The sequence below is a fragment of the Macaca mulatta genome, chromosome 5 (genome assembly GCF_049350105.2).
Source record: "Macaca mulatta isolate MMU2019108-1 chromosome 5, T2T-MMU8v2.0, whole genome shotgun sequence".
NCBI lineage: Eukaryota > Metazoa > Chordata > Mammalia > Primates > Cercopithecidae > Macaca > Macaca mulatta.
This window is the reverse complement of record NC_133410.1, coordinates 153,695,838-153,713,552: the sequence shown is the minus strand read 5'-3', so window position 1 is coordinate 153,713,552 and position 17,715 is coordinate 153,695,838. Positions and strand designations below refer to the sequence as shown.

General features: G+C 34.5%; 1 protein-coding gene across 2 annotated transcripts in view; it reads right to left on the bottom strand.

Annotated features, from left to right (window-relative positions):
* ABCE1 (ATP binding cassette subfamily E member 1) overlaps positions 1 to 17,715 on the bottom strand; it is a 31,313-nt gene that overhangs the window by 2,590 nt on the left and 11,008 nt on the right. For both annotated transcript variants that reach the window (NM_001266954.2, XM_015139276.3), the window contains 13 exon segments: positions 1,494 to 1,605; positions 2,963 to 3,085; positions 3,206 to 3,348; positions 3,433 to 3,543; positions 5,186 to 5,244; positions 5,344 to 5,403; positions 6,418 to 6,639; positions 9,171 to 9,292; positions 14,249 to 14,338; positions 15,538 to 15,634; positions 16,249 to 16,318; positions 16,454 to 16,591; positions 17,443 to 17,560. In NM_001266954.2, the coding sequence (NP_001253883.1) occupies positions 1,494 to 1,605; positions 2,963 to 3,085; positions 3,206 to 3,348; positions 3,433 to 3,543; positions 5,186 to 5,244; positions 5,344 to 5,403; positions 6,418 to 6,639; positions 9,171 to 9,292; positions 14,249 to 14,338; positions 15,538 to 15,634; positions 16,249 to 16,318; positions 16,454 to 16,591; positions 17,443 to 17,560 (1,465 nt within the window).

The following is a 17,715-nucleotide window of genomic DNA, read 5'->3' as shown; positions in this document are numbered from 1 at the left end:
GGGAGGCCAAGGCAGGTGGATCACGAGGTCAGAAGTTCAAGACCAGCATGGCCAAGATGGTGAAACTCTGTCTCTATTAAAAAAATACAAAAAATTAGTCAGGTGTGGTGGCGGGCACCTGTAATCCTAGCTACTCAGGAGGCTGAGGCAGAGAATTGCTTGAACTCAGGAGGCAGAGGTTGTAGTGAGCCGAGATCACTGCACTCTAGCCTGGGTGACAGAGTGAGACTGTGTCTCAAAAAAACAAACAAAAAATAAACAAAAAACCCAAACGAAAACCAAAACCAAAAAAACAACCCAGAAATGCTTTCAGAATTCATTTACTTTCTGTTTCTGAGTGATGAAGATTTTTGCCTTTTAATAAACAAATACTGTATTTCACAGAGGAAATCAACTGTAGGGTGCACAACTGTGTACTACAAAGACAAAAAACATTGTCAATTAAGTCGACACAATGTTTTCCTCATCACAGGAGCTTGTTTAGACTTTTAAAATATACTTTCTTTTTTTGGGGGGGTATTGGGGGGACAGGGACAGAGACTCACTCTGTTGTCCAGGCTGGAGTACAGTGGCACTATCTTGGCTCACTGCAACCTCTACCTCCTGGGTTCAAGTGATTCTCCTGCCTCTTGAGTAGCCGGGATTACAGGCACGTGCCACCATGCCTAGCTAATTTTTTGTATTTTTAGTAGAGACGGGTTTTCACCGTTAAGTTAGCCAGGATGGTCTTGATCTCCTGACCTCGTGATCCGCCCACCTTGGCCTCCCAAAGTTCTGGGATTACAGGCATGAGCCACTGCACTCGGCCTAAAATATACCTTTTAATCATGCATTGAAAAATATAACAGAAATTGGTTAAGGTATTCTTACAAAATTCTTTGTTACAATGGTGAATTAGTGTAATCTTCCCCAAGACATCTTAAATGGTAACAATATAGGTAGTACAACTGTGATACAACTTAGAGACAACGGGAACAGCTCTGGCTTCACGCAGCAATGACAGCTACATTACAACTGCTGCCTACTGCAGACTAAAGTATGCCATCGGGTCTTAAAATGTAAAAAACATAGGAATTTTAAAATAAAATATGGTGTTTTTCTGTTTTTGTTTTTAATTTTTATTTTTTTAGATAGAGTCTCACTCTTTTGCCCAGGCTGGAGTACAGTGGGACGATCTCAGCTCACTATAACCTCCACCTCCCAGGTTCAAGCAATTCTCCTGCCTCAGCCTCCCGAGTAGCTGGGATTACAGACGCCTGCCACCAGACTCGGCTAATTTTTGCATTTTTAGTAGAGATGTGGTTGCACCATGTTGGCCAGGTTGGTCTCAAACTCCTGACCTCAAATGAGCTGCCTGCCTTGGCCTCCCAAAGTGCTCGAATACAGGCATGAGTCACAGTGCCCAGCCATATGTTACTGATTTTTAAATAGCCTTTCAGTCGTTTATACTGAGATCAAAGTGATCCATGATTTAAGACAATTTTTCTACATACCTTAATTGAATTAAGTTTGTTTATTCGTGGCCTATAGTTGTTTGGATCTCTTCTGAAAGTAATTTCAAGCTGAGACAAAAATTTATTCATGCCAGCCAAAAGGGTTTGAGGACTAGAAGGAAAAAAAAAAATCAATTTTGATTAAATTTTACTTTAGAAATATAACCACCTTTTGGGATGAAGGGTATTAATAATTACTATTCCCTCAAATTCCCCAATCATAAATCATCTGGATAACAGTGTAACACCATACTACAAATCCTATGTTCAGAAATAGCTTTGCTTGGACTATATAGTTTTCTTGGCTATAATATTTTTGTGCAAAACAACAAAAAAATTAACCTGGATTTCTAATCTGGTGAAAGAAACATTTAAGACAAAAGTACTACTTTAGAAAAACAGAAGATCATTAATAAGTAGATTACAGAATCTCAAATTGCACATTTTTAGGGGAGATGAGAATCTTAAAAAGTTATATTTATATGAAAAATTTGTTACTGGAGGGAATACATCCTCCTAATAGTAGTTTTCAGTGATAACTCCTTTCTAAATTTCTATGCTTCATTGTTTTTACCCAAGCTAGTTCTTAAATCATGCCAAATCACTACATGTGAAACATTTTAAAATTTTGTAAATAGGTGAGATATCATTAGATGAACAAATAAACATCATATATACTAAGAAATTTCCTTAGCTTTTCAAGAAATATGTAATTCTCAATTTATCTATATATAAAAAAAGGAATTCAGGGAAGAAGCCCAGCAAAATACTTTTATTTCTTAGATGAATTATTAAAATGGCAACTTCATTCCTTGTTCTCCAATACCAGAAAACATGCTGAAACCACATGAAACTGCTGGTTTTGTAGGTGAAAACTGAACACCAGTAATTTCATTTAGTTCAATCTAATAATATAGGCTTTAGCACCAAAGGTAAAATGAATTCCTCATAACCTGATCTGAATGTTAGGCTTCTCTATATTGCAAGTGCTCCTAATCAGGTTAACAAGGAAAAATGAGAAAAGGAAAAAGGTAAAACCATTTATTTTAACTCTGCTATAGATCAACACTAGATATTTGGGATCCACTGTGAGCTCAATCACTATCAGTATAAGTTGGACAAATCATGTATCCTCTTTGAATCTTGTTTTCTTTTTCTATCATGTATGAAAGCAATAGTTTTCAATCTTTTTTGGGAAATTCAAATAATAAAGCAAACAAAAGTTAAGCTGAAAGAAAAGGTGAGGGACCCACAGCTTTTTATCTTCCTGGTGAAGGATTCCACACTGCAGCCTAAAAACTAGTCTTTCACATGGTCCCATCCAGTCCCCAATACCAATGATCTCAGGAGTCATAGAATCAAGTCTAAAATTTCTAGCTTTCATTTTTTAAAAATTAAAGTGAGTGACTTTACTATTTACTGGAAAATTTAAAATGAATTACTTTGAACATATTAAAAAGTAATTTTACCTGTTTGCAACTGTGTTCTTAGATGGAACACCATCAAAAACGATGACACGGTCCGCTAGATAGGTGGCCATGATGAAGTCATGTTCCACAACAAAGGCTGTTTTTTTTGCATGGAGTATGAAACTAAAACACAATGATTTTGAAATCTTACAGCTTTATATCATAAAACATTCCACTGTTATATTAAGCACACTTGTAGGACAGTACACATAATCAAAATACTTCTATGAGCAAGATATTTACCGTTTGACAACTCGAGCTGCCATCAGTCTTTGCTCAGAGTCCAAATATGCAGATGGTTCATCAATTAAATAGACATCAGCAGGTTTGCCCAAACAAAGGGCTAAAGCTACTCGCTGTAGTTCACCACCAGATAATGTCTGCACCTAGTTGGAGGAGTTTAAGCAAACCACGTAAAGGCATCCAAAATTCAAAATAATAATAAAATTTTAAAAATTATGTTAAAGTACCTCTTGATCGATGATGTTTTCAATTTGCAGAGGCTTCATCACATCTGTCACAAATTGTGGATGAGTATAAGCATCTCTTATCTTTTCATGTAGTAACTGGCGAACACTTCCCTGTTTTTAATTGAAAAAAGTATTTAAATGATAAAATTTCACTATAGAACTCTATGAATCTTGACAAAGTTAAGCTTCAGAATAAAAGTGTATCAATATTTTACTAACAGATATCAATGTGTATCCACCATCTATGACATGTTTTGAGATTTTCTATTCAAAACCCATCATGTACAACAAGTAAAAAGGGAGTTTGTTTTTCTTTTGAGACAGGGTCTTGCTCCATTGCCCAGGTGTGCAATGGCATGATCAGGGCTCATTGCAGCCTCAACCTCCCAGGCTCAAGTGATCCTCCCACTTCAGCCTCTAGAGGAGTTGGAACTACAGGCATGTGCCACCATGCTGAAGCAATTTTTTAAGTTTTTGTGGAGGCGGGATCTATGTTGGCCAGGCTGGTCTTAAACTCTTGGGCTCAAGTGACTCTCCTGCCTCAGCCTCCCCAAGTGCTGGGATTACATGCGTGAGCTACCATGCCCAGCCTGCAACAATCTTTTTTTTTTTTTTCCCCACTCCACAGCCCCTGCAATAATAATCTTAAAATTAGAAAGTAATAAGCAAATAATGAATGTTTCAGGGGAAAAAACATTCGAGAGTAGAAATTCCAAAGGTCAAAATGGGTATCAAGCAACCTTAGGCAGTCAGCAAGAGAGAACACAAAATGTATGATAATGTGTTAGGAATGAAGGGATGAATCCTAAGATGGCTTTTCCTTGCTGTTTCAGGATAAGGCTGAATTTTAGAATTTAAAGCTAAGTTTATAGAGTATCAATGATAAAACTTTTATGATAAGCTAAGCCAAGTAGACAAAACATAAATTGAATGGTGAGGTACTGAGGAGTTCATTACAACACCTGCAGAAATCAAAGGAGGTTAACTTTAACATAATGGTTTCAAGGTTTATCCATACTGTGGCATTTGTTAATATTTCATTTCTTTTTATGGCTGAATAACTTAAAGACATTTGCTCATTTTTAATTGTAAGATTTCTTTATGTATGCTGTATACAAGTCCTTTATTGGATATATGATGTGCAAATGTTTCTCCCATCTTGTGGGTAGCCTTTTCATGTTCTTGCTGGTGTCACTTTGAAGCACAAAATACATTAGGTTTTTAATGATTTATTTAGCAAAATGATGACATCTTTTTATGTTTTTATTTTTTTGAGACAGAGTCTCGCTCTGTCGCCCAGGCTGGAGCGCAGTGGCGCAATCTCCGCTCACTGCAAGCTCCACCTCCCGGGTTCACGCCATTCTCCTGCCTCAGCCTCTGAGTAGCTGGGACTACAGGCGCCTGCCACCACGCTCGGCTAATTTTTTGTATTTTTAGTAGAGACGGGGTTTCACCATGTTAGCCAGGATGGTCTCCATTTCCTGACCTTGTGATCCACTGGCCTAGGCCTCCCAAAGTGTTGAGATTACAGGCGTGAGTCACTGCGCCTGGCCAAATGTGACAAACATCTTTAAAACACTTTCTTAGCAGTGGATATGAATCAAGGATTGGACTCTTAGTACCTTTGTTAGAAACTACCAATAAAACTGTATAGAATCTAATTTGGAGAAAAATTTTAATACAGTAAAAGATGAAAGCTATAGGCATTATATACAAATTTTCTTTAGTAACCATATAAAAAATAATAACTCACAGTTGATTTGGGACTAATTTTCTGTGGCTTATAACTGACATTTAGAACTGGTACTTCTCCTGTAAAATAATGAAATACATAAGACACTAAAAACTGCCCAGATCTTTAAAGTTTACTGTGTAGAACAGTGTAAAAAGACTCAACAATTACAACTGTACCTCCTTCATCAGGTTTAAGTCTTCCAGCAAGCATTCTGATAAATGTCGTTTTACCCGTTCCTGGCAACACAACATATGACAATTTGATATGAAAGATGCTTGACATTTAAAGTAAAACACTATGTCCTATTTAGTTTTAACTGAGAAATTTGTTTTAAAGATATACACTGACATTATTGAATTCTGAAGTTTATATAGAAAAATACTTAAGTCTTTCATGGTTCACCTCTGAAGTGTCATTCTAAGCTAATTAAGAGGAATAAAGACTAGTCAAAGCTTATAATGACAATTTTAATAAATGGTATATCTATAAAGTTTAAATCCTGTAATAGTTTGAAAAGATTTACTTAGCTAAATTATCAGGGCACACAATTTATTAAGATAGTATAGACTATTTTATGTAAGATAACTGTAATCTTAAAGTTTACTTATATAAAATATTTAAATTAATTGCAACCCAATTCAAAATTCCCATTATCTAAAGACTGATACATTGTAACAATCTTATATAAAATTTATCTTCTATAGTTTTCTAAGCTGTAAGATTACAATTCAAATAGTTCTTAAATCATGAAGACAGTATCACATATTTAGTAGTCAAATTCATCTTATACCTATACTTATGACAATTTATTATGAAATATTTGCTGGTAATACAATTATTTACAAAGGTAGATTGCTCTGAATTTAAAATAAAGTTCCACACTGAAGTGTATGAGGAAAAAATTTTTAAAGCTGGGTTGTTTCTGAATTACCATTTATCCTTTCCTTCTTAGTCAATTTATAAGAATAATAACTGCCTTATTAATTTACATGTAAAAAACCAGCTGACAAAGAACACCTTATTTTCACTGGAGGTTATAAAACAAAATAAGAAATATTAACCTGATTGAATTACAGTGCAATTGAATTACACAATGCCAAAAAAATGTGAAAGTACACTAAGAAAATTATGGGTTTAAATAAAACTCTATATTCTAGCCCTATAACATACGATTCAAATTTTTCCACAAAATAGTTAAAACTAATTTACTAAACAGGAAGATTTTTACTTATCACAAAACGAAAACTTACCATTTTCCCCCAGCATCACCATAATTTCAGAATCTGTAAACTCTCCAGCTACAATTGCTAGCTCAAACTCTCCCATTTTTTTCTTCATTCCTGGATATTTATACATACACATCTTTTTAACTTCTTCTTCATTTGCTGTCTCAGCCACTTTAAAAACAAGCGATGCATCTCTGAATCTCAAGTTTTCTGTTGGAACATAGCCATCCAAAAAAATGTTTATGCCTGTTGGGAAGAAAATTGTCAACAGGGAGAAATCATTAGAGTCAAAATCCTAAGCTCTCTTGGGAGCAATCTATAGATTATATACTCTAAATTTCTGTGGATTTTTGCTAACATGTTGGTCTGCATATAAAGAATTAACTTTTTTAAAAAACCATATTTAATGTAAGTTGAAATAATTCATGAATATATAGGCATGTCCCCCCCAACCACATGAAATACATCTTCTCATTATCCTGTAATTATTTTTTCCACCAGGTTTTATGCAAAAGAGAGCACATGATGTCCTTTTTGCATTATCTTTAAAGTGAAAATAACAAATATGTAAAAGTATTTTCAGATTGATATAATATTGATATAAAAGTTTGGGGGATAAATTTTTGAATATACAATTTGTTATCAGTATTCAATTTCACATGAGAGATAAGCACATATTTTGAGGTTATAATTTATTGCATTAAAAAAATATAATCCTGCAGGTTCATATGAAATTGAATATGAGCTAACTTCAGTTAACATTTTTTTAATGGTTTCACTGTACAAAGATAACCACCATTCTCTAAACAGATTTTAATAACTTAATCCAACATTGTATACAAGAACCCTCTGTAATAAAATTTTAAGATCTACAATGGCAGACAAACTGAAATGAAAAGTATATTTGAGAAACAATGAATAATCCATATTTCAGTGTTTCCCATATTTAAGTGAAGAGAAAGCTGAAGCTTTTTGGAAGGTCTTGATGTTATTCATTTTATTTGGAACTGAGAGACACATCATGCAGCCTGTATCCTCATCCTAGAACACAGGTGTTCAACACATCTTTGCTGACAGAACAAATGAACAGATTACATTTATTTTGCCAAAATCTGCACTTTTTTTATCTTAAACTATCTAAAACATATAAATGTGAAGTTAAAAAATTAAATTAAAAAATTACATAAAAACATAAACTCAATGGAACCTTAGCAGCCACTTAGTCCACATATTTAACTTATTTTGGAAAATAAAGGCTCAAAGAACTAAGTGACTTCGTTTAAAAAAACACACAGCAAGCCAGTCTTTATAGTCCTACTTCAATGTTTGTCTTGTCAATTTAAAAATGAGTTCAAACTATAATCACCTTTACAATTTATAGAAAGCTTTTAAGTAATGATGCACTGATTTCAATCTATTAAAGGAACACAGAAAAACCAAAGTTTCTTAAGTTGTTTTAACAGATCAAGCACATTAAAAACCTTACTGGGTATCATTTACTGAATGGCATAGCCTGTAGACATGACATTTATAACTGGAGTTGTGAAGAATGACTGCCAAGTACCCATATCATTATCAACTTGATTCAAAGACTACCATATGGTATAGAGTAAGGTACTCAATACGTATTTGTCAATTGACAAGAATAAAACATTAATAAATTGGTTCTGATGTCATCCCTTAGGACTACTGGCAAAGAAACTAGGTAACTTTGCAAATTTTTCTTTAAAGCATGCATCTATCTCAAATGTATAAGTAGGTAAGTTACAACAATTTCTTCCCCACATCTTAATATCTATGTACTTTTTATAAATTATAAAAACTCCCATCATCTTTTTATGAAAAGGATTATAATGCAATATAAATTTACTTTTCCAAAAGAGCTTTTAGGTGTAAAAAAGATTATTCCAAGATTGAAAAAAAAAAAAAAAAAACAACCAAAAAACCTGCCACCACTTAGGGAACTACAGGCTACATGGATTTTTCTACTTCTAGGAGATGGTATTTTTTTCCTGCGTAAACAGCCCTTTTGCGTTCTGAATTGTCAGTTTAAGACAGGTGGAGAGAAAAACAAAAAACAGACAAAAACAAAAAAACACAAGGAAGCAGCAAAAGGAAAATGGGGAAGAAAAAAAGGAAAAGGTATGGAAGGCAGAGAGTACATTGGTACTTGTTTCAGGAGCCACTTAGTGGTAGGCTAGTTTCTATTTTTAATTAAATTGCAGAGGTAAGGAGGAGACATGGAAGGGAGAGGCCAGGGAATCTGATTTTCTTGGAAGTACAAAGACTAAATAAAAATTTAAATATACTTACGAAACTATCTTATTAGGCTTTTGGATAGCCTTAGTTCCAAAAACATAGTATACATATTACAGATAAATTTAAAACATGAAAACAAGATGAATACTGAAAGCATTTTAAGAGTTTCATTACTGGTATTGGCCTGTCAAAGTTAATTTGAAAATGACAAATACTACAGTAATACCGCAGAAGCCAAAATGCAGAAGACTTTTACTGTAGCCTCCCAACCCCCCACAAATGTAACATTGCATTTCTACCCATTCCCAGGAGAAAATTCTCCAAAATGAAAAGAATATATTTTGTATAACAATTGATATATATAACCTTAAACACTCTGCTCAGTGATTAAATTCCAAGGAACTAGAGTTTTGGATGATTATCAGAGGAATGTAAAACTACTTAATATCAATAATGTAGTTTATAAGCATTAGAGTAGAAGAGAATATAGCATATGTGAAAAAAGTTTTTCAAGTTACCTTCTCTTACACTAAAAGGCATAGTGACAACTCCATAGGCGCTTGGTACACCATATAAACAGCAGATGAAGTCGGACAGATAGTCCAATACACTTAGATCATGTTCCACCACAATGATATATCTGAAAATCAAACCAGATTTTTATTTTTACATTTAACATAACATATATAATTAAACTCTTATGTAACTATTTTTAATAGTTGTAAATTTCAGAAAAATAGATGCATCTAATAAAATTTAAGCATGAAGACATATGAGGCAAAAGCCATAAAATATTTTCTTTAGTATCATAGTCAATGCTCATATTTAAAAATGTTTTCCTGAACTAAAAGGAAAAAACCAGCCAATTTAAAAGTTTATTGATATATGAATTAAACGCATTCTGCTAATAAGAAACACATTTAGAAATAAGTGTTACAAAGTAGAAACAATTATAATAGATTTAATTCAGGTGTAGCCTAAACTGTTTGAGTATTATGCTACTCAATTTATGTAAAGCCCTGTACCTGTCCTGTCCCATGCTAGTTGTAGAAGGTGATGGATGCATACACAAAGGCAGGACAGAATCCTTAACCTAAGACGTTTCGATTAAGCTGGGGAAGACAAGGAATAGGTATGAAATGGTAACAAAAAAGATTACATGGCAAAATATGCTCCACAGATAATAAAATCAGTGAGCATCAGAAAGAAAATAGGTTAGTGGGTACTGGAGCACTTTATGAATGAGAATAGGATATGTGAAGTTTAAGTGGCTATATTTGAATGAAGTGATACAGTATTGGCTGGAAAAGAAGCTATTAGGCAAGTAATAGTCATGAAGGTTTTATGTAGCACTTTATTCCCATTTCCATGTTGAATATAGTTCAACATGTCAAAAAAAAAATGTCCTGCAGACATCTCAAACGTCAAATTAATGTATCAGCTTCCTACACAAAAATTCTCCATATCTGTATTAATGTAATTATCATCCCCTAAAAAATGACATTTTATTCCCACTGATATTTTGTTTAAACTGTTAAAGTCTGTGAATTCCTTCTCAACAATGTCTTGTGTTTCAATTTCATCCTTTTTCTTCTTTGCCTAAATTCTAGTTCAGGTCCTCACATTTCTTTCATATCTCATTTTCTTTAGGTCCCCTGATGTGGGTCTCGATTCCAAATGAAACTAATTAATTAGACGTTTTCAACATTTTCTAAAACTTTAGCTACTATTACTTAGCTTATACACAGGAAACACTGAAGAATGCATCTTTTTTCTCAAATAAACCACTTCTCTGGTGTCTAAGAAAGTATTCCTTTTCTAAGCAGTCTCCTGCCTAGATCTTTACCTGCTGAAATCCTGCTTAACCCTTTAAGGTCCATCTCAAATCCAACTTGCTATGGAAATACTTTTCTTAATATGCAAATGAGCTTTCCCCCTCACTCTTGCTGGTAACAAGTATTTGGACTGATACTTGGACTTCTATTATTTTTTAATTACCCCTATAACTTGCTCATAAACATCTTAAAGGAGACTCTTAATACTTTTAGCACCTCTGTGATCTTTAGTCTTACACAATGTACTAACAGACACCTAAAAAAGTTGTTGATTGACAAAATGAAGAATATGAGCTAAATTAATTGGAAATGAGGAAGATGGTAGTAGGTTCTGAAATAGGACTGTGCAGAACTTTCTACAATTATGAAAATGTTCTATCTCTATGTTGTCCCATATAGTGGCTACTAGCCGTAAGTTTAATGTTGCTAGTTTGGTGAAATAAAATTTTAATTTCAATTAAAATTTAAATAAGGATGTTTGTCTAGAGGCTACAGCACAATTCTAGACTAAGGGAACGAAATGAGAAAACATTTCAGGAATAATCTAGCAAGGAAAAAAAGTAAGAATGGAAAATAAGAGCAGGTCTAAGATGAAAAGGGAAAATTAAGAGGAAATGTTTTCTACCACAATGGTGGTAGTTATCAATAAAAATGGCAAATCAGGCGAGCTGGTGATACTCATCTTGCATCAGTGTCTTTGTTGGCACTAATCCATTACATGGAATACTTCTCTACTCTTAAAATCCTGTTTCCTTAAAGAGCCAGTGTGAGGGAGCACTGTATTATGTAGTGGCTTTTACTTTGCTTTGAAAAGAAGAAAAAAATAGGTCAAACTTCCTGTCCCCAGCCCCAACCTTCAAATGGAGGTTATGGAGACAGAAGTCCAAAATACAAAAATGATTTAGGTCAGCCATTCTGTTTTCTGAGAAGTTGGGAAGAAACACAAATTTGTAGCATAGTAAGGAATCTAGGCTGTAAAAGATGTATACCCTACAGTTAATTTGGGGCCACCTTAGTCTTCAATGTTACTGATAATGTTCTGAGGTCAAACTCTATAAAACTTCTTAATCTCTATCCTTTTGTCCAATGCATCCTCTATTTTTCATTGTTTATCCAAGGATATGTTCTCCAAAATCTTTTTAGTATTAAAGACTCAATGTATGCCTTGACACAGTGAATTTCAGAATGGAGATATACTTCCCATGACTCTTTATCATCAATCTATCACTACATAGAGATCTTAACCTTATACCTGTAAATAAAACCAGCCCATTTGTGAAATGTCTTAAAATTTTCTCTACGTTGTCATGCCAATCTGTCTTAACATGTTATCCCTATTACAATTAAGGTTACTGTCCTCTCATAATATAGGAAAGTCTTGGGTAGTACTACTTTTCCTTACTACTTTTTTTTTTTTCCCCTGAGGTCCATCTACACTATTTATTTCACTTTCCTATTGCAACTATACAAAACAGTTACTGATATTTTAATTTTAAATTTATTCATTATAAGTGGATATAAGTACCTGATGCCTTGTTTTCTAGTGATGTGTCTAACCAGTTACTCCTTGAAACACTGGCTGTAAACCAGTATTTTCTTTCAATTTTCCTCTTATTGTTAGGACGTTATTTGATATCTTTAAAGTTTTATGTGAAGGTAGATATTATCTATGACTTTCATTTTAGTATAAAAAGGGGCTATAAAAATACTTTTTATAAAAAGTGACTTGAGAACTAGTGACCTGACTTTGTGTATTCCTTTCAAGACTATGGTACATGTGTATGCTTCTCTTTACCACAGTGTGTATTTTTCTTTGTGAAGTCCTTGAATACTGGGACTGTATTTTTACACTTGCATTCCCCAAAGAGCCCATCATAATGCCCAGGCTCTTAATGCCTGTGTATGAAGTAAAGATCATGGCTTCTACTTGGCTCACATAAGATTGTCTCTTTATCACTGATATTCTAAGTTTCACTTCAAAGTATCTACCTGGATTATTTAGTATCTGTAGAACTTGCGCTCCTTGAATCTAAGGAGCTGAATTTTTCATCAATTCTGAACAGTTCTCAGCCATAATCCTTTCATGACTTTATTTTTCAGACTTTTAAGATATATGTAAATAGTTTCCTCATTACATTCTCCAGGTTTCTGAACCTTCCTTCCATGTTTTAATTTTATTCTCTCTCTGCTATATTCTGGTAACTTCCTCAGATCAGGTTTCTAATGCACTTTTCTGCTGTCCCTAACCTGTCTAATATGTTCAGTGAATCTGTAATGTCACCATGCTTTTAATTTTTAAATTTGTTTGGGTTTCTGAACATCTACTTATTGCTTTTTTGGTAGCATTATATCCTTAGGGTTTTGAATCCTTTTATTTAAAGATTTTATTTTGAACATTATTTAATAGCCTCCCTTAAAATTTCACCTAGAGTTCTTGAATCCTGCTGCCATATAATATCTGCTGGCTAATTTGCAGACTGTTTCCTCCTCTAATTTATAAATTTTATAATTTGCAATTTGAGTTCGTCCTCGTGAGGCATTACCTATAGGAATCCTGTGCAACCAGGGTTGAAAGCATATTGGTTTGTTGCTTCTGCTATGTACCATAAAAAAGTTCCAGACCCCTTAAAAATACTACTTTCTCACTTTGAAGGGTTCACAGATTCCACTGGTTATATAAATTCCAATTCCACAGCCAGGCGAGCTGCTGGCCCATGAAGAGAGATTTGAAAGACAGCGATCCCTTCACTTCCAGGGAGTTCAGTGAATGACAGATATTTGCTTTCTTGACGCTTCCGTGCAATGATAAAAAAGTTGTTTCCAATTTGCCCTTTTAGGGAGAAAGCAGTCCTTTGAGAGTCCTGGCACTTCATGTGTGAAAATCCAATACTAGACCTTGCTTCTTGCCCATGAGTGGATGTTAAAACCCAAGACCTATTACAGAAACCATCAACATCTGGTCCTATCACTCCTCTATAGTTCTAATGCTTCAGTTTTTGACCATTTGGGATTTCTCTCACTTTCTTGCAAGATGAGCCATGTATTTAAAAGGATGTTTATTAAATTGTTAAGTCAGAAGAGGCAGTATAACATAGAAAATGCTATACAGAAAAAACCCCTGGGGTCTGGTCACAGCTTTGTCATACAGTGAATTTGTAACCTAGAACAAACAACTAGATTTTTGACGTTATTCTTCATTTGCAAAATAGGAATACCATCTGAAGATTCCTATGAGATAACCATGAGGATCAAATGATGTAATGAATTTGAAAACTCTACAAACCACAAAAGCACCCTATAAACACAGGGTATTTTGAATACTAACAGAAATTATGACAAATTTTCTTTTCTTTTGCCCAGTAAGATTCCGAACAACCAGAATTACTCTAGTGATTCTTACAAATTCTAAGCCTGTGTGTGTGTGTGTATGTGTGAAAATGAGAGAGAGAGAGAGAGAGAGAGAGAGAGAGAGAGAGAGAGAGAAAGATAGCTGGGAAAAGCTAAGGGTCTGCTTCCCATAAAGCTACGGAATTTGCAAATAATTTCAGAATATTCCTAGGCTCCCTGGAAGCAGGGGTGTTAATAAATGAATCTTGCACTGAGAACCTCTGTTCTAGATAAAGGTAAATTTAGGTGGTAGCTATAAACAAAGAAGATTAAAAAACATGTACATGACATTGACAGACCCAGTGTTTAATCTTCACAAATCTGTAAAAATCTCCAAACAAAACAACACAGTAATATGCCAGATCTCTACTTACCTATCTGGATTTATTAGAGATCGTATAGTAATAGCAGCCTTTAAACGCTGCTTGACATCTAGGTAACTAGAAGGCTCATCAAACATGAAGCTATGAAAAATAAAAATAAAAGCAAATATAATAAGTCTGAAAGACAAGACATTCTACCTTGCATATTATTTTAAAGCACTGTAGTATCAAGAGCTTCTGATTTAACCACAACAAAAATCTCCAATAGTAATTAAGAGTCTACTTGTAATGGTAAAAATTCCTGTATTCTGTTCAGAAGTAGAAAGAAAAAATTACAGAAAGCATGATTATACACCAAGTTTGGAGAGGGTCTACCAGTTTAGGCTAATTTACAAATTGGTAACTTCTCATAAAAAGTATTCTGATATAGTCTCAAGTAGTTTGGAGAGCTTTTCTCTTAAGTCAGCTGCATGTAAGCACAGTTTTTTGGAGGGTATTGCAAGAATTTATAGAATACTTCGTGGAGAAGTTAGCCTTCACCAGACAACAGGGCAGAAATGTGGAAAAAGGAGCAATAAATATCTGGGAGTAAAGACATTAAACGTAGGAAGGAAATGTTCCTCTCTTCTCTCGCACATGGCATGCCACAGTGATCTACGGTGATTTAAAAAACCTCGTGTTTTGCTTCCGATATTAAAAAGCTTGCTAGCCTGGCTGGAGGGCTTAAGTCTTAAAATCTTTTCACATAAAAAGAGGACTTAGGCCGGGCGCAGTGGCTCACACCTGTAATATAAGTACTTTGGGAGGCCGAGGCAGGCGGATCATGAGGTCAGGAGATTGAGACCATCCTGGCTAACATGGTGAAACCCCATCTCTACTAAAAATACAAAAAAAAAAAAAAAAAAAAAAAAAAATTAGCCAGGCATGGTGGCGGGCGCCTGTGGTCACAGCTACTCAGAAGGCTGAGGCAGGAGAATGGCGTGAACCCGGGAGGTGGAGCTTGCAGTGAGCCAACATCGCACCACCGCACTCCAGCCTGGGCAACAGAGTGAGACTCCGTCTCAAAAAAAGAGGGCTTAGATGATGAATAACTGACTTTATATAAAAATTTCTGGCACCTATCAGTTATAAACTATCTAAATAAATAAAGATTTTCCCCTGTGAATATAACAGGGAAAATGGGTAGTGGATACACAACTGCTTCAACATCCTACCTTGAAATTAGGGCCTTAGATACTATTTCTATTAATTTCTCTCAAAACCATTCCTCTATTAGCAGCATTACAACTGAAAACTCTACAATATGGATGAAGATAAACAAAAATTGTAAAGTAACCTACATATCAGCTTTCTGTATGCAAACGACAGCACAAGCAAATCTCTGCAACTCTCCTCCTGAAAGATCTTCAACATTTCGTTCTTTTAGGTGGGTTAAATCTACAAAGAACATAGAGGCATTGTGCTCAATGTATTTCACCTCTTCCAGGTAAAACGTATACTGCATGTCATCGTTTGAAGTTTGAATGCTATTTCAGTTGAAAATTGTTTAAAGTAAATATAACAATTACTGGAGATTTTCCCACTTATTTCAGGAATCCACATAAAGATGTCTACTTTCATCACTTAAGTCTGGGGCCTACTGAAATATATACACAAAATGGCTGGGCGCAGTGGCTCACGCCTGTAATCCTAGCACTTTGGGAGGCTGAGGCGGGTGGATCACCTGAGGTTGGGAGTTCAAGACCAGCCTGACCAACATGGAGAAACCCTGTCTCTACTAAAAATACAAAAAATTAGCTGGGCGTGGTGGCGTGTGCCTGTAATCCCAGCTACTTGGGAGGCTGAGGCAGGAGAATCGCTTGAACTTGGGAGGTGGAGGTTGTGGTGAGCCAAGATTGTACCACTGCACGCCAGCCTGGGTAACGAGAGTGAAACCCCATCTCAAAAACAAACAAACAAACAAACAAAAAACATATATATATGTGTGTATGTGTGTGTGTGTATATACATATACACACACACACACACTCACACACAAAATAAACACTTACCAAGCTGCTGACATACAACTGCCTGTGTCTTTGTTTCATCTTTTCGGTCCAAAATAGATCCCACTGTCCCCTGCCACAATATACCAAAAATAGTTACTATTTTCTTTCAATATTAAAAAAGAATCACAAAGTAAAACACATTTATTTTGATATGTCTTTTATACTTCTATCAATATCCATTAAATTCCCTCTATCAAACACCGACCTTTGCAGCCTTAGGAATCTGGTCTACATATTGAGGTTTGATGATGGCTTTTAGGTCATCTTCTAGAATCTTGGTAAAGTAATTCTGTAACTCAGATCCACGGAAATAAGTCAAAATCTCTTGCCAGTCAGGAGGATCCTAAAAAAAAAAATACAGAATCACGTGAATTTAATAATACAAAGACAAAGAGGATGAAAGATATAGGAAATAGAACATATTTGCAAATAGAATACTTGTGGCTTTTAACTTAAGATTGGAGGCAAACATAATTAATACAAGTCTCCTTTCCCTATAAGAGCAAAGAAAGAAAACAGAACAGATACTATGTCATTCAAAACCAGATTCCCAACACCCAGGACATAGAAAGGCATCTAATAAGAGGTTAAGCTGGAAGGAATGTTTCCTGCTCATATTTTCAAAACAAGTGAAAATGTTTTCAAGTATCCAAGAAATCTTTCTGGATACTTAACCAAGGATTCAGAAACGAAATGTAAAATACACTTATGATTTATTCGAACAATTAATAGGGTGGCATCCACACTCTGGTGAAGCTCCATTTTATAATATCTACAAATAAAAATAGCTAACTTAAGAACATTACACAGTGGCTCCTAAATTTCTTTATGTACTAAAGTTGGAAATTTACCATTCATAAGTCAAAAGCCTAATCAAACTATTCACTGCAACAAAAACTAATTGAGCTATTTTTACATTATTGGGACAAATTAAATAGAAACATGTGTAATATAGCAGAATCAAGCAGAATTCTGCTTCAGATCAAGGCTTAACAACTCAGAATTTTCAGTTAAGTAACATTAACAGATTTTTAGTTAAAAAGTACAAAAGAGCTTTATTTATAAATTTCGCAGCATTAATTCCACAAATAATCCTGAAAATAAGAATATTTAAAAAATACACATATCACTTCCCCCACAAAATCTCATAAAACTGACTCATGATATTAATTTTTACAAGGTGATAATACGTACATCGTACTTTCCAAGGTTTGGCTTTTGTTTTCCTGCTAAAATTTTTAAAGCAGTTGACTTTCCAATACCATTAGTACCAACTAATCCCAAAACTTCACCTGGACGAGGGATAGGCAACCTGTTACAAGTATACAAAAATAATAAAACAACTCAGACTTACATAGAAAAAGCCACATAACATCAGAATGATATATTTTAATGCACTTGCACTTCACATACATCCATTAATAAGTTAAGAAACATATACCAGATATTATTGGCTATTAGAAAAAA